The sequence below is a fragment of the Schistocerca serialis genome, chromosome 7 (genome assembly GCF_023864345.2).
Source record: "Schistocerca serialis cubense isolate TAMUIC-IGC-003099 chromosome 7, iqSchSeri2.2, whole genome shotgun sequence".
NCBI classification, from domain to species: Eukaryota; Metazoa; Arthropoda; class Insecta; order Orthoptera; family Acrididae; genus Schistocerca; species Schistocerca serialis.
The window spans coordinates 395,157,740-395,180,827 of record NC_064644.1 but is presented as its reverse complement, the minus strand read 5'-3'; the positions used below and the strand labels follow the sequence as shown (position 1 = coordinate 395,180,827).

General features: G+C 37.9%; 1 protein-coding gene across 3 annotated transcripts in view; it reads left to right on the top strand.

The window, feature by feature from the left end:
- LOC126412474 (multidrug resistance protein homolog 49-like) overlaps nt 1-23,088 on the top strand; it is a 370,600-nt gene that overhangs the window by 233,897 nt on the left and 113,615 nt on the right. For all 3 annotated transcript variants that reach the window (XM_050082087.1, XM_050082086.1, XM_050082088.1), the window contains 4 exons: nt 3,711-3,841; nt 10,917-11,078; nt 11,164-11,268; nt 21,399-21,560. In XM_050082087.1, the coding sequence (XP_049938044.1) occupies nt 3,711-3,841; nt 10,917-11,078; nt 11,164-11,268; nt 21,399-21,560 (560 nt within the window). The remainder of the gene's footprint in view (nt 1-3,710; nt 3,842-10,916; nt 11,079-11,163; nt 11,269-21,398; nt 21,561-23,088) is intronic.

The window sequence follows — 23,088 nt, the reverse complement described above, 5'->3', positions numbered from 1 at the left end:
TCTTAAGTTGGTAAGAGTTGATGGTAGTGTTTGAGTGTGGTACAGACTGCAGAAATTCATGGACCCAAATTGTAAACAAGGCACTGTACAAGCTGTTGGTGGCTTATAATAGTGAGGGCTGTGTTTACATGGAATGGACTGGGTCCTCTGGTCCAACTGATTTGTAAGCAATCTCCTTTGTAGACTGATTGCACTTCCCTAATATTCTACCAATAAACCGAAGTCTACCTCCTGATTCAACCACGACTGAACCTATGTGATCATTCTACTTCATGTCCCTATAAAGTTTTATACCCAGATATTTGTATGAGTTGGCCAATTCCAACAGTGACTTACTAAAAATTTTGATTCTGATGTCTTAGCCATAGGGTACTATGTTTTTTGGCTTTGTGAAGTATACAATTTTACATTTTTTGAACATTTAGAGCAAGTTGCCAATCTCTGCACCACATTGAAATATTATCAAGATCTGACCAAATATTTATGCAGCTTCTTTCAGATAATACTTCATTATAGACAACTGCACCATCTGCAAAAAGCATAATTTTACTATTAATATTATCTGCAAGGTCATTAATATACAATATGAACAGCAAGGGTCCCAACACACTTCCCTGGGGCACACCTGAAGTTACTTCTACATCTAAAAATGACTCTCCATCCAAGATAACATGCTGTGTCCTTTCTACCAAATAGCCTTCAATCCAGTCATAAATTTCACTTGATACCATGTATGATTGTACTTTTAACAATAAGTATAGTCAAATGCATTTTGGAAATCAAGAAATACTGTATCTACCTGGTTGCCTTGATCGAAAGCTTTCAGTATGTCATGCGAGAAAAGTCTAAGCTGGGTTTCACATGATCACTGTTTTCGAAGTCTGTGCTGGTTGGCATTGAGGAGGTCATTCTGTTCAAGATACCTCATTATGTTTTAGCTCATAATATGTTCTAAGATACTACAACAAATCAATGTCAAGGATATTGCATGGTAGTTTTGTGGATCACTTTCATCACCCTTCTTGTAGACAGACATGGCATGTGCCTTTTTTCAAGAACTGGGATAGGTTTTTTGTTCAAGGGATATACAATAAATTATAGTTAGAAGAGGAGCTAACTCAGCCACAAATTCAGTGGAGAATCTGACAGGGATTCCATCAGGGTCTGGAGTTTTGTTCAGTTTTAATGATTTCAACTGTTTCTCAAACAACTGACACTAATACTTATTTCATTAATAGTTTCAGTGGTATGAGGATTAATTCGGGCAATTCTCCAGGGTTTTCCTTTGTAAAGGAACATTTGGAAACATAGTTAAGAATTTCAGCTTTTGTTTTGCTACCCTCAATTTCAGTTCCTGTTTCATTTGTTAGGGACTGGACACTAACTTTTATGCCACTAATAGCCTTTACATACGACCAGAAATTTTTTGGGTTCTGTGAAAGATCACTTGACAATATTCTGCTATGGTAGCCATTGAAGACATCACACATTACTCTCTTGATAGCCAAATGTATTTCATTCAGCATTTTTCTATCTATAGCCCTATGCTTTGTTTTACACCTATTATGCAGCAATCTCTTTTTCTTTACAGTGATTTTATACCATGGAAGTTCCTTCCCGTTATGAACTGTTCTACTGGGTCTATATCTATCCAGTTGATGGTCAACTATTCCTTTAAACTTGAGTCAGAGTTTCTCTATCTGCTTCTGCCCTGTGCTGAAAGTTTCAAATTCCTCATTGAGATATGACACTACTGATCTTTCACCTAATTTACTAAATATACATATCTTTCTGCTTGTTTTTTTTAGTTGTCCTTTATACGTAGGAAGTCATTTTTGCCACAACCATGTCCTGGCCACTGATACTAGTTTTGATGTGGACATCTTCAAAGAGGTCATGTTGAACAAAAATCAAAATTGAAGTAAACACTTTAAACAAGACCCTCGTAACAAAGTAGCAGCAAACTTCCCTTTTTGAAAAGTGGAAGATCCTCTTTTCAATGGATTTCTTGGGAAGTACTACCATCAGTATGCTCTTTCAGAGCTAATGTTGCCTAAAAATTATGTGTATTCAGCTTACACTGATGCATTGAACAGAATCTGAGAAGATATTTTGGAGTCTCGCATATGTATTTCTGTTGATGGGTATATGGCAAATCTGATTGTTGGCATTTTGGACTCAGATTTGCCATCCAGGTCTTATTTGATTTATTCAAAACAGTTCCTAAATAATAACCAGCAAACAGTTGCACATTTCATTAGTTCATTAGTGAAGGTGCTATATCCAAATGGTGTGGATGAACACCATGTGCTTCTGGCCTTCACAGATGCCGCTGTATATATGCTTGCAGGGTTTAAACTGCTTCAAGTATTCTGCCCTTTGAAGCTGTATGTAACTTGTGTAGCATATGGTATTAACGGTATAGAAGAGTAAGTAAGGCTAGGATTACCTAAGGTAAACAAATTAATCCTCATGGTAAAGAAAGTTTTTTTAAAGGGCACCAGCAAGTATACAGGCATTCAAAGAACATCTACCAGTTGTGCTCTTGCACCTGAACCTATTGCTACCCACTGGAGCACTTGGTTAGCACCAGTGGAATACTACAGTAAGCATCTCTCAGCTGTTCAGAGTGTAGTTGTAAATCTACTGGAGGATACCTCTTCTGTAATTTCAACAAAACAATTACTCAAAGATCCCTCGATCCAATTGGACTTGGTTTATGTTAGATCCCACTACAAATTTATGACAAGAATTATTTCTAAATCAGAAAGCCCATGGAGACTTATCTATGAAAATATTGTTGGAGGATGTTAAAAAAAAAAGGATAGGGTGAAGTGAGAGAAAAAGTACAAGCAAATATGCAAAATGTTTTGCAGAACAACACAGACCTGAAGAAATTGTGTGCAGCAACAAGCATACTTTGTGGAAAATCCAGCTCCCCTGATTGCAGCATTCCTATCCAACATGTGCCAAAAGTGAAGTACACTCCTGTCACATCCTTTGAAGTAGAACATTCTGTTTTGTCATATAAATTAATACTGATCGACAAGTACCATAGATTTTTCTGGTAAACATGGAGAAGGTTTGTTATTTACTGCGAAGCCAACTATGGCCTGAATGTTTGAAAGCACTGTTTATACACAATTTATTAAGTTGCATATTATACGTATTTAAAGATATGGCTATGTGTGGGTTATACTCTAGTTTTATCTTGGAGAAAATTAAAAAGGTTTTGGGATCAGTTTGAACATTAAAGTAGTATAATGTCTACTGTGTTGTGCAACTGTGAATATTTTCTTTTCCTTGTTTTTTTAATGAATAATAAAAAGCTCATTTATCAACATTGTATTTTACATTATGTTCAGGTTTTCTGTGTAATGCATTCTAGGACTTATTTTGGGTTTTATATAGCGTAATTGAGGTACTGAAAGAGCCTATTTTAGGTGCCTCAAAAGCGCCTTTTCTGACCTAAAAATCCACATACTATTTACTACCATCACTAATTAAATTTACTTGTACCTTGATAGTTTTAGCCTCTTAGGACACCAGTCTCTGGAATATTTGTTCTGATACTTCAGGGTGTGTTATATCTATGCCATGTTTTGTATAACTTCAGTAAACATCCTGCTTCAGATGGAAATACATGACTACCATTAAATGTTCATGCATTACTGCATATTTTAGTTAAACATGCCAATACTTGCTTACAGCTTCAGCTAGAAATATGTCAGGTGATGAGGATGCTGATCGTCTCCCAAACTTATCTCATCAGCTGTCAAGACAGCACTCAGTAGCAAGCAGTGTTGGTACAAAGTCCAGTGTTTCTGCATTTGAAGACAAGGTAAGGAATAAATACATTATATTGTAATAAAATTCTGTCTCCTGTGGCAATACAGAGTAATAAATATATAAATTTTGTGTGTATGTATTACTAATCATTGTTCTTTTGCTCATCCTCTACTTCATACAGTTCCAAATTTCTTCTGAAATACTGTAGCATAATACACCAGGAATTTAGACCTCCCCTTTATATTCAGTTCCATTCCTTTCCCCTATACCTGTGAATGTGTGTCTGCCTTCTGACATGTTACAGTGTACATTTATGTTATGAAATGATCTAGCCTCTGGCTTCCCTTCCATTCTTCCTTACTATAACATGCAAGGAAGTCTAAAAAATCACTATATCTACTCATTAATCTGTGAGTGTTCTTGATCATAATTAATGAGTATCATTTGAGGTCCCTAACCATGCTGATGGCGTCACTACAATACTTTAAACTTCTCTGGGCCACTGCTAGGTACATCGGGCATGGATCCCATTTGTAAATGGATGAGGCCTTTCTTCTCACTATCTTTTCAATACAATAAACGATAAGAAGATTATATGTATAGAGTTTAATAATAAGAAGGATACCTGAGTCAACATCACTCATGTATCAGGGCATGGTGAAATATTTTTGACCTTGCACATAGATGGTGTTTATATTAGTATTTTTTTAGTTGTGGTACATCTTGCACAATACTGTAAATCAATGTCAGCTTGGTTCATGGAGTGTTATTGTTTATATGGCTTTTTAAATTAACCACATTAGGTATGTATTTTTTACCTAGCCCATAGATGGTGTTTATATTAGTATTTTTTAAATTGTGGTACAACTTGCACAATGTTATAAGTCATACGTCAACTTAATTCATGGAATATTATTGTTTATATGGCTTTTTAAATTAACCATGTTATGTGTATGTATTGCACAAATGGTTAAATCTGAATACCATGTCAATAGAAATTTAGACATAGTTGGTAAAGATTTTTAAGAGTATAATCCTTTATTTTACTGTCTAGAAGTGATAAGTAGGCAGTTGAATCATACGTGCATGTCCTTCTGTTGATTGATTCAACAAAACTGCAACTGTACATGAAATTATAGAGTAAGTGGACAATTTGAATTTGATTAAAGGTATACAAAACATATGATGCTAGAGGCTTATAACAAATGGTGTAAAGTAGATTTTACATGAAGAATTAATCATGAGAAAACTTTTTGAAATATGGATATCATATTAGTTAAATACTGACCAAAAGTAAAAGAAAAATGTTTCTTTGTAATGACTGAACCAATTTAAAAGAATTTAAATAATTTTGTACACTGATTTGTTACTGTTTTTGATACATGGATAAATTGCTTCTCTTCACAAACAAAATAGTAATCAAAGCAGTGGCTAAGAACGAGCTAGACAGTGATCTTGATTTCACCTATTAGAAAGACTGTGCTCATCATTTTCTGGGATACAAACAGGATTATTCATCATAATTACCTTGAAAAGAGTAACACAACTCCATTGGACATACTGTTTGAAAAAAAAAAGACTAACAGGTATACTCACACTTAATGAACTTTGTGTCAAGCTAATGTTTTGAGCCCTCAAGCTTGTGCCAGCCACAGAGATTCCAAAATCACACTTCAGGAATGGAACATTGTGACGCATTGTGATGCATTGTACCTCAGCTTCTAGACTAAATTTTGTTTGTTTTTGTAACCTTCCTAGAGATCAATGCATCATTGTGATATGGGTAACCAACTAATCGTTGAACATGTGGCTGGTGTCTGACATAGACAAAGGCTGACAGCATCATAGTTTGGAGATGAATGACCACATGATTCAAACAACGGAAAATCCAGGATGGACTGTAACAGTATAATGAAAACGATAGTTGCTACTCACCATATAACAGACATGCTGAGTCACAGCAAGGCACAACAAAAAGACTGTCAGAAAGTTAGATTTTGGCCAAAAAAGCCTTTGTCAAAAATAGACAAAACACACACAACACACACACACACACACACACACACACACACACACACACACACACACACACTCATGCTAATGCAACCCAGACACACATGACCACAGTCTCTGGCAGCTGAAACCTTTCTGCCAGAGACTGTGGTCATGTGTGTGAGTTGCATTTGTGTGTGTGTGTGTGAACATTCCACGTGGGAAAATATATATATAAAAAACAAAGATGCTTTAACTTACCAAATGAGAAAGCGCTGGTATGTTGATAGACACACAACACACAAGTATTCAAGCTTTCGCAACCCATGGTTGCTTCATCAGGAAAGAGAGAAGGAGAGGGAAAGATGAAAGGATGAGGGTTTTAAGGGAGAGGGTAAGGAGGCATCCCAACCCTGGGAGTGGAAAGACTTACCTTAGGGGGAAAAATGGACAGGTATACACTCGCACACACACACACATCCATCCGCACATATACAGACATGGGAGACATATGTAAAAGCAAAGAGCTTGGGCAGAGATGTCAGTCGAGGTGGCAGTACAGAGGCAAAGATATTGTTGACTGACAGGTGAGGTACGAGGGGCAGCAACTTGAAATTAGTGGAGGTTGATGTCTGGTGGGTAACAGAAAGAGAGAATATATTGAAGGGCAAGTTCCCATCTCAGGAGTTCTGATAGGTTGGTGTCAGTGGGAAGTATCCAGATAACCCGGATGGTGTAACACTGTGCCAAGATGTGCTGGCCATGCACCAAGGCATGTTTAGCCACAGGGTGATCCTCATTACCAACAAACAGTTTAGGTCTTCGTGGCAAATGAATCTGCTCCAGTCCTGAATCCCTGAACCATTACACCAATAACCTGAAAACAGCTTCTGCATCCTGAAACTACCCTCCCGACCTGGTACAGAAGCAAATAGCTAGAGTCACTTCCTCATCCCCTCAAACCCAGAACCTCTCACAGAAGAACCCCAAAAGTGCCCCACTTGTGACAGGATACTTTCCAGGACTGAATCAGACTCTGAATGTGGCTTTCCAGCAGGGATACGACTTCCTCAAATCCTGCCCTGAAATAAGATCCACCCTTCATGAAATCCTCCCCACTCCACCAAGAATGTCTTTCCGCCATCCACCTAACCTTCGTAACCTCTTGGTTCATCCCTATGAAATCCCCAAACCACCTTACCTACCCTCTGGCTCCTACCCTTGTAACTGCCCCTGGTGTAAAACCTGCCCCATGCACCCTGCCACCAACACCTACTCCAGTCCTGTAACCCGGAAGGTGTACACGATCAAAGGCAGAGCCACGTGTGAAAGCACCCACATGATTTACCAACTGACATGCCTACACTGTGAAGCCTTCTATGTGGGAATGACCAGCAACAAACTGTCCATTCGCATGAATGGACACAGGCAGACAGTGTTTGTTGATAATCGGGATCACCCTGTGGCTAAACATGCCTTAGTGCACGGCCAGAATATCTTGGCACAGTGCTATACTGTCCGGGTTATCTGAATCCTTTCCACTGATACCAATCCATCAGAACTCTGGAGATGGGAACTTGCTCTTCAATGTATTCTCTCTTCCCATTACCCACCAGGCCTCTACCTCCGCTAATTTCAAGTTGCTGCCCCTCATACCGCATCTGTCATTCAACAACATCTATGCCTCTGTACTTCCGCCTCGACCGACATCTCTGCCCATCCTCTTTGCATTTACATATGTCTGCCCATGTCTGTATATGTGTGGATGGATGTGTGTGTGTGCGAGTGTATACTTGTCCTTTTTTCCCCCTAAGGTAAGTCTTTCCACTCCCGGGATTGGGATGACTCCTTACCCTCTCGCTTAAAACCCACATCCTTTTATCTTTCCCTCTCCTAGGACCTGGATAAACTGACAGAACCGGAGGTTGTACAGAGTTCCAGGGAGGGCATAAGGGAACAATTTACAGGAATGGGGGAAAGAAATATAATTGAAGAAGAATGGGTAGGTCTAAGGAATGAAGTAGTGAAGGCAGCAGAGGATCAAATAGGTAAAAAGACAAGGGCTAGTAGAAATCCTTGGGTAACAGAAGAAATATTGAATTTAATTGATGAAAGGAGAAAATATAAAAATGCAGTAAATGAAACAGGCAAAAAGGAATACAAACGTCTCAAAAATGAGATCGATAGGAAGTGCAAAATGGCTAAGCAGGGATGGATAGAGGACAAATGTAAGGATGTAGAGGCTTATCTCACTAGGGGTAGGATAGATACTGCCTACAGGAAAATTAAAGAGACCTTTGGAGAAAAGAGAGCCACTTGTATGTATACCAAGAGCTCAGATAGAAACCCAGTTCTAAGCAAAGAAGGGAAAGCAGAAAGGTGGAAGGAGGGTCTATACAAGGGCGATGTACTTGAGGAAAATATTATGGAAATGGAAGAGGATGTAGATGAGGATGAAATGGGAGATATGATACTGTGTGAAGAGTTCACAGAGCACTGGAAGACCTGAGTCGAAACGAGGCCCCATGAGTAGACAACATTCCATTAGAACTACTGACAGCCTTGGGAAAGCCAGTGCTGACAAGACTCTACCATCTGGTGAGCAAGATGTATGAGACAGGCAAAATACCCTCAGACTTCAAGAAGAATACAATAATTCCAATCCCAAAGAAATCGGGTGTTGACAGATGTGAAAATTACCGAACTATCAGTTTAATAAGCCACAGCTGCAAAATACTAACGTGAATTCTTTACAGACGAATGGAAAAACTGGTAGAAGCTGACCTCGGGGAAGATCAGTTTGGATTCCGCAGAAATGTTGGAACACGTGAGGCAATACTGACCCTACGACTTATCTTAGAAAATAGATTAAGGAAAGGCAAACCTACATTTCTAGCATTTGTAGACTTAGAGAAAGCTTTCGACAATGTTGACTGGAATACTCTCTTTCAAATTCTAAAGATGGCAGGGGTAAAATACAGGGAGTGAATGGGTATTTACAATTTGTACAGAAACCAGATGGCAGTTATAAGAGTCGAGGGGCATGAAAGGGAAGCAGCGGTTGGGAAGGGAGTGAGACAGGGATTGTAGCCTGTCCCCGATGTTATTGAATCTGTGTATTGAGCAAGCAGTAAAGGAAACAAAAGAAAAATTCGGAGTAGGTATTAAAATCCATGGAGAAGAAATAAAAACGTTGAGGTTCGCCGATGACATTGTAATTCTGTCAGAGAGAGCAAAGGACTTGGAAGAGCAGCTGAATGGAATGGACAGTGTCTTGAAAGGGGGGTATAAGATGAACATCAAGAAAAGCAAAACGAGGATAATGGAATGTAGTCAAATTAAGTCGGGTGAGGCTGAGTGAATTAGATTAGGAAATGAGACACTTAAAGTGGTAAAGGAATTTTGCTATTTGGGGAGGAAAATAACTGATGATGGTCAAAGTAGAGAGGATATAAAATGTAGACTGGCAATGGCAAGGAAAGTGTTTCTGAAGAAGAGAAAATTGTTAACATCGAGTATACATTTAAGTGCCAGGAAGTCATTTCTGAAAGTATTTGTATGGAGTGTAGCCATGTATGGAAGTGAAACATGGACGATAAATAGTTTGGACAAGAAGAGAATTGAAGCTTTTGAAATGTGGTCCTACAGATGAATACTGAAGATTAGATGGGTAGATCACATAACTAATGAGGAGGTATTGAACAGAATTGGGGAGAAGAGGAGTTTGTGGCACAACTTGACAAGAAGAAGGGACCAGTTGGTACGACATGTTCTGAGGAATCAAGGGATCACAAATTTAGCATTGGAGGGCAGCTTGGAGGGTAAAAATCGTAGAGGGAGACCAAGAGATGAATACACTAAGCAGATTCAGAAGGATGTAGGTTGCAGTAAGTACTGGGAGATGAAGAAGCTTGCACAGGATAGAGTAGCATGGAGAGATACATCAAACCAGTCTCAGGACTGAAGACAACAACAACAACAACAACAACTCCTTCCCTCTTTCCTGATGAAGCAACCATGGGTTCGGAAAGTTTGAATATTTGTGTGTGTGTTTGTGTGTTTTTTATTTTATTGTGTTTCTGGTTTGGTAAGTTAAAGCATTGTGTGTGTGTGTGTGTGTGTGTGTGTGTGTGTGTGTGTGTGTGTGTATTGTCTCTGCTATTTGGTGAGTACCAACTATTCTTTTCATTTATTGACCATATGATTCGTAACATCTCTTACATGGAATGGTTGGAAGATATGTTAAAATGATTGTCCATTGATTGACTACTATGAGCAAGTACAAATTAATGACTGAACACAATAAGCATTTGGTCACTGTGTCTCTCCACAATGATCTGATGACTATGCTTAATCCTATGGCAGAAAAATCATGTGAATTATCCAGTTGGGAGGAGGTAAATTTAAAATAATTACAAAAGTTCTTAACAAGTATCACATTTCATTACAATAAAACCAATAGACAAAAATATAACTCCCAACAGAGAATTTACAAAGATTTCTGCTTGCTAAGAGAGAGAAAGACAAAGTAAGAGAGACTAACTCACGCTCCTTTCCAAAAGCAAGAGAACATTTTTCCCTACTCTATTCTGTTTCAGCAACAGGCCATTTCAATATTACTGACCATCAGTAAATCTCTACTTACTTGTTACACAATACAGTAATTATTATACACAGAGATTACTACAGACAAAACAACTGTGCAGGAGACTAGTGCTTTACAAACATTAATGAAAATATATGCTTCCTCCAATGAGGAACACTTTAGTAGTCACTGAAAAATGCTGGACTAAGCATTTTGGCATAACAGGAACTGCATCAAAGAACCTTCTTTTTTAACTAAAAACAATGTTTTGTTCCCTGTGAAAAACATTTTCACTATAAACAACTATCTTATGGAAACTCTGAAAACACTTCCCTATCCTAAGCTGCTCAACTATGTGGTCAAAAAATGGCTTTACCCAAACCATCATGCTTCTGTCAAATATGGAAGCTTGTAATTTCTATATTCAGAGCTAATGTTAATAGTATAAGACTTCAATTATGTAGTGGCATTTAAGTCAGTTCATTATATTGTTCCAGTGATTTGATTTTGTATCTACTAATTACATAATAATATATGTATATGTTTCCAGGTTGATGAATCTGAAGATGATAACATATATGAAGCACCTCTGGGACGCATTCTTGCTCTAAACAAACCAGAGTGGGCTTATGTCATGATTGGATGTATAGCATCAGCCCTTGTTGGCACAAGTTTTCCAATGTTTGCAGTATTGTTCGGAGAAGTTTATGCAGTAAGTTCATAGAAGCTTTTTACACTAATTTGTTTTTGTTTGTGTAGTTTTGGTTTGTTCAATGATTTGAGCTTTTCATTTTCAGATCTTGTCTCTTCCTGATTCAGATTATGTGATAGCACAAACTAAAGTGTATGCAATTTACTTTTTGGGCATTGGTGTTATTGCTGGTGTTGGCAGTTTCTTCCAGGTGAGAGAAATTTAACAAAAAAGTAAACAGTTTTTCCCCTTGTGAATAATCAAAGGAATGAAGGAAACAAATGGCAATATGATTGTGATGTGCCTGTCTAGGCACATAAATCTTAATGCTTCAACTCTACAGTCAGTTTTATCTGTAGTCCTTCCATAATATATGTTGCACCAAAGATCTTCCATTACTATATTCACCATTTTATGGTAAATTTATATACTATCAGAACAAAGAACACATAATGAAAATGATAAAAATATTGTGCAGAAAAAACATGGGAAGACACCCACTCACCTGCAGGTGATTGATGGATGGTGCACTGACATCATAATAGCTTGGGAAATTGTGCTAGCTTTCTAGTATCCTTTTCATGCTTTCAATACACTCTTTTAGATTCATACATCTGTATCAAGATGCACACACTTGTGGCCACATCAAAACTGTCTATATATGAATGGTTGCCTCAGGAGAAGGGCACAGGGAGACAGAAAAGGAGTGTGGCAACTTAGAAGTGGGAATGTGTGTTGGTATTATTGACAGACGCAAAAGTATGGACACACAGAAAAAGAGGGAGAGAGAGAGAGAGAGAGAGAGAGAGAGAGAGAGAGAGAGAGAGAGAGGAAGGGAAGTACAATGTTCAGAGAGGAGAGGAATTGTTTGCAAATATTGAGAAGGGAAGGGTGAGAGTAAAGAGTTGGCAAGTAGGATTTGGGCATTTGAGGATGGGAATTAGTGGAGATTTAGGCAAGGGAGAGTGCAATTTGAAAGACGTGCTAGAGGAACAATTCTTGTCGCACAATTCAGATGAGCTTGTGTTTTGTGATAGGCTTCAAATGTTATGGATACTGAAGCTCCTGTCTAAGTCATTGACATTGGGCTGAGCAGCATTTTCAGCAACAGGGTTGCTGAATTTGTAGCTAACCACAGTTTGAAAGGAGCTACTCATGAAGGTAGAGAGATTCTTAGTTGTCGTACATAAAAAACTGCCCAAGAACTGGAGCATAGATGGTAGATGGAGTGGCTGCTTTCATGTGCTACTACCATTTATAGGCCAAGAATTGCTTGTGGTTGAGCTGCAGTAGGAAATGGTGTGTGTGTGTATTGGACAGGATTTACATTTGGATTGCCCAGAGGGAAATTATCACCATCACAAAGGAACATGAAGAGGGGTAGCATAAGGATATACTAAGAAAATGTGATGGTGAAGTGGGTGCGACAAAACTACTCTGGGGATCATTTAATGTAGAATGGGTCACCATTGTCAAAATAGAAACACCATTGATTGTTGATTTGTTTAATACACACAGTTGTTTTATTGTGGAGCTGTAATTGAGGTAGAGATATGCACCCAGAAGGGCAGCTCATTGATTGTAGAAGGATTGGTGAAATAGATTTGAGATGTTGAGGTTCTGGAGTAAAAAGCAGAGGCTACATTTACCATTAGTCCCAATAATGATGTAAACAATGAATCTGAACCAGATTATTGGTTTAAGGTAGCATGCAAGCAATCATGATAGTTCAGCTCATTTGTTTGTAAACTTGACTTTCAAAAGAGAAATAACTATGGATAAGAATTTTGTTGGCCACAAGAATTAGAAAGAAGTTTTAGGTTTGGTGAATATTCCACACAGATAAGTTCTTGTAGATAGTGATCTATGAAAACAGCACCATGTCAGTCATGGATGTTGGCTTAGTGCAGCACAGCATCCATAGTTGCCAGCAAGGAATTTGGCAACAATGGGACAGAAACTGTAGAAAGGCATTGGAGGAAGCAATTACTGAACTGGGTGTAGGAAGAGATATTGCCAATAATTGCTTGGTGAGGCTGATCAACCAAATCAGAGGCTCTTTCAGTGGGAGTATTGTAACCAACCACGATTGTGACAATCAGAAAGGGGACGAGTGCAGTTGGATTTTGGAGCATGAAAACAGATAAAAAGTGGCTATAAGACATTTACCAACAGAAAAAGAGTTGATAAACATGAAACATTTTTCCAACACTTTGAAATTTAGCTCCCAATATACTCACTAATTCAAGGAGTTCCTGGTTTTAATAAAAGCTATTTTCAGTTGTATTATGAGATACACAACCATAAACCGAAACATAAAATAACATTGAGACGGAAATAATAATGAGGAGGACCTACCTGTTTTGAGGTCTTCCAAACAGATAGGGCCCTCTCATCCTGGGGCCATAATGACCTGCCCTTCCTTTTTAACCTTTTGCAAACAATACCTTTTTACTCCTGAAGAAGAAACTATTAATTTTAAAAACTAAGACAGTGCTGTTTATTTTTGTATGTGGCAGTCAGCTGTAGTGATATTTTATCTGGTCAGCAATTCTATCCTAATAATAAACATCAAAATAGTCAATGACTGCACGTTATAGAATATGGTATAGTTACATACAAAGAATAAATTGTAGAATCTCAATAGGCTACAAAAGGCTAATAAATAGATAATACAATGTCAAGTCACTTAGTTCACAGTGAAAACATTATATATGCATAATAAGCTTATCATGATTGAACAAGGTTAGGTAATTTCAGTGCAACACCTGTTTCTGCTTCATACATCATCTTCAATTATTGTCCACTATGTGACTGCTAGTTGTTTTAAATAATTTTTTATATAATTCAAGTCAGCTCTATTGAAGTTAACATCCAAATGATGCACATCTATCGTTACTGGTCACATCAATGATAACCAACTTGTAGAGAGCATAAAAAATTAAGTATGAGCCTAATGTTGAGGGTTGCATTCATTAGAAATCAAGACACCACTGTTTAATGAGTCATATATCAACTTTATTACTTCCTGTCATTGTTCTGTGAATGTGACAAGTCTTAGAAAATGGTGTTGTGGTTGCTTCCTGCTCATCGACTTGTTCCCTCTTACTTATGCATGCAGGAGTGTAAGGCTAGTTGTAACTTAGTATGAAATTTGAGTGCATGGACAGGGCAAAAAGACTGATTGTCTGGATCAGATGACCTGTGATAAAGTTGTGTTTTGTGAGCCTGTGGGGGGCCTGAGATGAAAATTAAGTGTTGCAGTGTATATAGTTACAACTATTCCCCATTAGAGGAAGAGTGATGTCTGGAAAAAGTTCAGTGTTATAGATAACACTTCAAATGAAAAACATATGAAGTTTGTTCAGTGGAAAACAAGGGAAAAAAAGAGAGAGATGAAGAGGAAGAAAGATTGTATTCTTGTTTATTCCACCTCCACCATGAGGATCGATATTTTCTACATCAAATGAAAACTGGGAGCTGAACATCACTGTTTTACCCCTGTAACCAAAATGAATGCAATTTGTCTGTTATTTTGGTCATGGTAACTTGTATTTGTGTAGCATTTCTGGAACTTTTTTGAAAACTGCCGTAAATTTATTTTAAAAACTAATCACCATTTAGAAAATAGGCTTCATCCTCATGCCTGTTTACTTTTATTGTTGCTGCAGACTCAGTAACATGTCAAAAGTCTTTGTATGTTGATGCCGTTGTTAGACATTCTCTAAACAGAGATTAAATATTAAAATAAATTTAAAGGAATCTTCAAAAAAACTTTTATGTATACATGATGCACACAAACATATGTGTGTATGTGTATGTAATGTACATACAGATACATTTATATCTACATACATCTTCATGATCTGGACTCACAGTGAAGAAGAACTCCAGAATTTCCTCTCCAACCTCAACTCCTTTGGTTCCATCAGATTCACCTGGTCCTACTCCAAATTCCATGCCACTTTCCTTGACATTGACCTCCACCTGTCCAATGGCCAACTTCACACGTCCGTCCACATCAAACCCACCAACAAGCAACAGTACCTCCATTATGACAGCTGCCACCCATTCCACATCAAACAGTCCCTTCCCTACAGCCTAGGTCTTCGTGGCAAACGAATCTGCTCCAGTCCGGAATCCCTGAATCATTACACCAACAACCTGAAAACAGCTTTCGCATCCCGCAACTACCCTCCCGACCTGGTACAGAAGCAAATAACCAGAGCCACTTCCTCGTCCCCTCAAACCCAGAATCCCCCACAGAAGAACCACAAAAGTGCCCCACTTGTGACAGGATACTTTCTGGGACTGGACCAGACTCTGAATGTGGCTCTCCAGCAGGGATACGACTTCCTCAAATCCTGCCCTGAAATGAGATCCATCCTTCATGAAATCCTCCCCACTCCGCCAAGAGTGTCTTTCCGCTGTCCACCTAAACTTCGTAACCTGTTAGTTCATCCCTATGAAATCCCCAAACCACCTTCCCTACCCTCTGGCTCCTATCCTTGTAACCGCCCCCGATGCAAAACCTGTCCCATGCACCCTCCCACCACCACCTACTCCAGTCCTGTAACCCGGAAGGTGTACACGATCAAAGGCAGAGCCACGTGTGAAAGCACCCACGTGATTTACCAACTGACCTGCCTACACTGTGATGCATTCTATGTGGGAATGACCAGCAACAAACTGTCCATTTGCATGAATGGACACAGGCAGACAGTGTTTGTTGGTAATGAGGATCACCCTGTGGCTAAACATGCCTTGGTGCACAGCCAGCACATCTTGGCACAGTGTTACACCGTCCGGGTTATCTGGATACTTCCCACCAACACCAACCTATCCGAACTCCGGAGATGGGAACTTGCCCTTCTGTATATCCTCTCTTCTCGTCATCCGCCAGGCCTCAATCTCCGCTAAATTCAAGTTGCCGCCACTCATACCTCACCTGTCTTTCAACAACTTCTTTGCCTCTACACTTCTGCCTCGACTGACATCTCTGCCCAAACTCTTTGTCTTTAAATATGTCTGCTTGTGTCTGTATGTGTGGATGGATATGTGCGTGTGTGCGAGTGTATACCTGTCCTTTTTTCCCCCTAAGGTAAGTCTTTCCGCTCCCGGGATTGGAATGACTCCTTATCCTCTCCCTTAAAATCCACTTCCTTTCGTCTTCCCCTCTCCTTCCCTCTTTCCTGATGAGGCAACAGTTTGTTGCGAAAGCTTGAATTTTGTGTGTATGTTTGTGTTTTTTTTGTGTGTCTATCGACCTGCCAGCGCTTTTGTTCGGTAAGTCACCTCATCTTTGTTTTTATATACATACATATAGGCACACATATGGGGGGGGGGGGGGGGGGTTGCAAAAATAATTGGAATTTTTGTTATTTTGTGTTTTTATTGAACTCTACATTCACAGTACTTTAGCCCTTTCACAGTACTGTCCATGTGCATTAATGCCCTTCTCCTAATCTTTTTCCACTGCTGAAAACAATTCTAGAACTCCTGTAGCAGAATACTGTTTAAAGCCTTTGGCATGTTTTCTTTGACATCATCCACATCACTGGATGCTTTCAGAGGCTGTTTCATCCATAGGACCAAAAAAAAGGAAGTCAGACAGATCTAGACTGTATGAGTAGAGTGGACGAGGCACAAGCACCAAGTTGTTTTTTGCCATAAACTATTGGATCATCAGAGCTGTGAGGGCTGGAACATTGTCTTGGTGGAGCAACCAGTTCCATTTCTCCACAAATCTGGCTGTTTTCATCGCTTACTCCCCCATAATCTTTATAATACATCCAGACAAAAATGTTGGTTTACTGTTTGTCCTGGTGGAATGAACTCCTTGAGGACAATGCTATTTACATAAAAAAGGAAAACAAATCAACATTGTTTTCACATTGGATCACACTTGATATGCTTTCTTAAATCAAGATGACTTTTGAATTTTCCACTGGCTCGATGCTTGCATTGATTCTGGGTCATATCGGTAGCACCAATTCTCACTGCCAGCCAGAATTCTTTTAAGAATAGTTGGATTTTTCTACACTTCATTCTTTGAGTAGTGGCACATATTCACGTGGTTTTTCTCTTTGGTCATCTGTGAGCAAGTGAGGAACAGATTTTGCAGATACACATCTCATGTGCAAATCTTTGGTTAAAATTCGCTGGACTGTGCACCGTGACACTTTTATTTCCTCAGAAATTTCGTCCACAGTCCTTTGATGATCTTCATCAATTGCAAGATTGATTATGGCAATGTTTCTGCCTGTCGAAGGATGACCAGGGAGGCATGTCTTCAGATGACATGATGCCAGATTTGAAATGAGACAATCTTTTATAGAACTGTGATTTCCCCAAAGCATCATCATTAAAGGCTCCCCGAAACACTCCAGTAGTCTCAGCTGCAGTTTTCCTGAACAGAAAATAAAATTTCATACAGGCTCTTTTTTGCTCCTTCTTTTTGGTTATGCCATTAATCACAGAAAGACTGAAACATGAACACAAACAACAGAGAGCAGCATCTTAATTACAGGAAGTAGCAAATAAAACTTTGAAAATGATATTAAGACCATCACAGAGAAGATAGTACAGCACTTTGATGCAAACAGTTTGATTATAAATCTGGAAAAAAACTTTTGTAATGGATATTTTCATGACCCAGAATAGAACACCAGCTAATCCTCCTATAGAAATAAGTGGACAAAAAATTGAGAAAACAGGGAGTGCAAAATTTATCAGTATATGGATTCAACAAAACAAGAAATGGGATACATACGTGGACTATGTGAACAAAAAATTGAGCAAAACATGTTTTGTAATGAAAGTAATAAGAAACTGTATATCTCATGGTAATCTCAGGACCATATATCTTGCTTACATTCATTCAATATTGAAATATGGTGTAGTTTTTGGGGAAATTGTGGAGCTAGTCAGAAGTCATTTACATTGCAGAAAAAGATTATTAGATTAATGGAAGGGTTAGATCAAAGATCACCATGAAAGCCACTATTTAGGAAAAATAAAATACTATCACTTCCATGTATTTATAGACTTGAAAATGTAATTATTATAAAAGAAAAACTAAACAGCGGCAGTCCAAGCATCACCCGTAATGAATCTGTACATAGCTACCACAGAAGACAAATAAATGATGTACATGTACAACAGACAAATACAGCGCTATTACAGAAAGGCATACTCCACTCTGGCATCAAATTGCACAATGCACTACCCAAATCCACAAAAACAATAATGGACTTAAGCAAGTTCAAATCAACTGTGAAGGATCACTTGGTAGAGCACTGCTTCTATACAGTAAGGGAATACCTAGAAAAATAAAACTGCTTCACTGATTAAGACTGTTTTTATAAAATGTGTAGAGTAAGAAAATATTGTATAACTTTATCTTTTGTTAAAATATGTCTGAAAAAAAGAAAAAAATCAAGACATGTGCATTGTAATTAATGAATGGTCCAATATCTTTTGGACACTGTACAGTCCTAGATTCACAGGACCAATAAATAAATAACCACCACAAAAAAAACCACTTGCTCCAACTGACACCACCTTACTGAGTGATGTGGGAGACTCCAAACTAACACCACCTAGTGACACAACATGTAACTACAAAACAACCGTGCACAACAATTTGATTCTAGCTATTTTTGGGTCCTCCTTCATATGTACACATATACATTCATGCATACATACATACATACATATGTCTGCTTGTGTCTGTATATGTGTGGATGGATATGTGTGTGTGTGCGAGTGTATACCCGTCCTTTTTTCCCCCTAAGGTAAGTCTTTCTGCTCCCGGGATTGGAATGACTCCTTACCCTCTCCCTTAAAACCCACATCCTTTCGTCTTTCCCTCTCCTTCCCTCTTTCCTGATGAGGCAACAGTTTGTTGCGAAAGCTTGAATTTTGTGTGTATGTTTGTGTTCGTTTGTGTGTCTGTCGACCTGCCAGCACTTTCATTTGGTAAGTCACAGATATATTTTTCCTACGTGGAATGTTTCCCTCTATTATATAAATATGTACATACATACATATACACACATAAATACATATATAAAGGGTGAACCAGAACTACACTGACAAACTTTCAAGGGTTGTTCAGGGATACCATCTGAGTATTTTAGTGTGAGATACCTATAGTCTCGGATAGCTCATTACAGAGTTATTGCATGTTTCCCCCCAAATTAGCTTTTTATTGTAACAGTGCAAAACTGTCAACAGTATGCATTGTGCCTTGTTTCTGTTCGCTTACCATACCTGCTGTTGACATTAGTAGTACCCATTTTACCCTTTGCCTTCAGGCTTGCATTCAGTACTGTTTAGTTCTATCTTCCATTTGTTTCTCCAGCAGTGGTAGTTGTACATTAACAGTGATACACAGCAGTATGGGTAGGTTTACTGATGGAGAATTGGTCGATGTGCACTTTGTGTATGGGTCCACTGAGTGCACTCAACAGCTGTACAATGACACTATGTTGAGTTGTTCCTGAGGCATCAACAAAACAAATCATAGTACAATGTTTCATCTGAGGGTTGTTGAATTACTCAGTGTTGTGTGTTGTACTTTTTGATTTCTGCATGTTACAGTCTTCTTCACTGTTGTGACGACTTTTTCACAGAAACAAGGGTAATTGCTATAACAGATTGACTCAGTTATATTACATTATTACTCTCTAATCAATCAGTCATGGTATTGATATGTATTAATCGCCATGCTCAATGATTGTGTATGTAATGGCAATGCCACAAGTTCTCAGTTATACTTACAGACTCATATACTCGCTCTGATTTCGACACTGGTATTGCCCACTTGTACCTGACAACAGTTTCAAGTGACAAGTTTTCAGTTAAATGGGTAACAGTGGAAACTTGAAGGTCAAATCTCTGAACACACAGAGATAGCAAGTTTAGATATGATGCCATAAGACCCACTGGAGCTCATTTCTGACCTCTACCAACATGCAGATAATATGATGCGCAGTTATGTCAAGGTATGCCAATAAGACACAAAGATTTCAAGAAATTGTTTAACAAATAGCCATTCATAATAATACAGATGACTGTTTTTATAGAATTTTACTAATACTCACTGACTTATCTACATTATGCATTGAAGGTTGAACCATGACTCACTGTAGCATTGTCCACAGAGCCTATTTAAAGATTGACTTCAAAAGGTTTTTACAAAACAGTAAAATACAGAGCTATTACATACCCAGTAGTAATATAAAAGACTGGAATGAAAGGTAATGCACACACTCTTTTGTCAATAAAGTCATTTTGTTTAACTGCTGACAGTGTGTCTTTAAAATGACATAAATATCAGTTCTGTTTTTCTGGATATTCCAGAGTGTACTTTAATCACCAAGTTTTACAAAGCTCATTTCATTAACTGAATTGTATTCTAGTAGACACACACATTTGCAAGTACATCAAAGTTGGAGTTACAATACAATACTAACACTGAGATTTTGAAAATCCTACATTTTATGATTCAAACATACAGGCATTATTATGGGACAAAACAAGAGTTTGGAATAAAAACGTCTAGAATTACATCAGTTTTGTACAAGGTAAAATGTTCTTTGTAAAGATGGAAATGAGGGCTTTCAAACAAGATATGTCACTCCTGAGCCAACTTCCATAGTTGAGTGGTCAGTGTACATGGCTGCCATGCCAAGAACCAAGGTTTTATTCCCAGTACTCCCAAGGATTTTTTCTTCATGGGAGGATTGGAACAGGTGCACTCAGTCTCGTCATGCCAATTTGGGAGCTGTATTAAAATAGTACATAGAAATGTTCATTTCCATTTATTAGCAGAAGTAACTTTTGTATGTTTCTTAATAGCTAATTTTTGTGTGCTAATTGTGTAGAAATCCATTAATTGGAGCTGTTTATTTATGTACATAATGACCAATGCAAGGCATTGGTCATTGAACAGTTTATTCTTTAATTTTTGCATCTTTGTAATGACTCTATGTAACTGTTTTATGAAGTACATGTTGCTGTAACCTGTAAACTCTCAGATGACATTTAAAGTAAGATAATGTTTTGCTATCCATAGATATAGAGGAGTGGCAGACAAGCACATTGAAAAAAGAGTGATATATCATGATTTCTTCATTTTCCCTCTCTCTTATCTTTTATTTTCTTAAGGCATTTGTTGGTGAATGTAGTCTACCAGACTATTAAATTTGGCAGAACCAGTAAGCAGTGTAATTCAATGTGGTTTTTTTATTTTTTATTTATTTATTTTTTTTTTTTTTTAGACATTCAATGTTTTTTTCAGTTGATACTAGAAGTATATTTTAAAATCTATTGCAGAACTACATGTTTGGAATTGCTGGAGTGAAACTTACAAGCCGTCTGCGTGTAAACACTTTTCAGTCTATGCTTAATCAGGAAATTGCTTGGTATGATGATGAGAAGAACAGAGTTGGAATTCTTTCAGCAAGGCTGTCTGGGGATGCATCTAGTGTTCAAGGAGTAAGTAAAATACATAATGTTAACTTAGAGTCTTAGAGCTATAGAGATATTTGCCGATACAGTGCCAGAAGAAGAAAAAGTTATATACACAGCTGTGTAGCTGATGTAACTTTGACACAAAATAGTAGTGAAATACACAGCTATGCAACTCTCTAAGATTTTATTAATGGAAAGAAAATGTCAATCATACAGAAGTAGTTGTTTTTCAACAGAAATTATAGGTTTTCCTCCTTGCAGATTTCTTCTGTATCACAGAGGGATTCTTGAATAGACATAAAGTTAATGATTATGAACTTTTAATAATGAACATGCAGCCATATAAACACATTGTTTAAAGAAGTATGTAAAATATTTGTTCACCAAATAGCAGAAGCATAGAATTGTTATCAGGCACACACAAAAAAAGAATGAAAATTACTAGCTTTCAGAATAACTCCTCCTCCACACACACACACACACACACACACACACACACACACACAACACAACACAACACTTGACCCTACATTGTGCTGGCACAGTTTAGGGGCACAGGTGTCTGTGTGTATATGCATTTTTACTAAAATTAAAAAAAAGAGCAAAATCTTGTGCAATTTTCTGATTTTTTTTGTCTGAGGTGATTGGTTGAGTGTCCTCACCTCTAATTTATCACCATCCTGGAATTCCTAATGTCATGCTCCAGTAAACTGAAATCTTTTATTAGCAAGACTGATGAAATGTGTCTTCAGAATACACACACAAATAAAACCATGCAGAGAGTGACTGCAGGTAAAGGTGTTTAAAATAACATACATGTCATTTCTTTCTGTTCCTCAACTTCTGTTATTTCATTTCCTACAATGAGTACTCACATAGTGCATTAATTATACTAGGCTCTTGGTGTCCCAAGAATCTGTTATATCAAATATGCATCTAATGCCTTTTGACACACAAACTAGCTGAAATATTATCAGCAGAAAGCTGCATTTGTCTGACACTGTTCAAATAAATAGAACAACTTGGAATTTACTTCTTTCCATAAATTAGTTTTGTCTCGTTGTAAGCATATTATACACAGTAGTTAATTAATGCACAACTAATCTAGAATACTGGCCCCACATTAAAAATATCATTTCAGATCTGCTCAATGATACTATTAATTGTCTTGAGAAGATGTAATTCTAAGGGCTGCTAATAGACATGATTTAAAATACAAAAAAAAAAAAAAAACTATTCCTATCTTTCAGAACTGTTAGTTACTTCCTTAGGGAAGACAGAGGCCTAGGCTAAGCAAGGTTGGGAAAGAGAGGTAGGTCACTCTCACACCAGGTTGAGGTAGGAGGTGTGGGAGTGGGTTGTGTGGGTAGGGGGGCAGGGGGGGGGGAGGCACCTGTTAAGATGAACTAACAGTATCAAAGTTGAGTATAGTCTTTAACTACTTTTGAAACCTACCTACCAGCAGTACTTGTAATTTTGCTTGTTGAAGATAAGTAATGGCTGATCATTTTGTCTCTTTGTAGTTTTACGTATTTCTAAAGTGAAGTTTTCT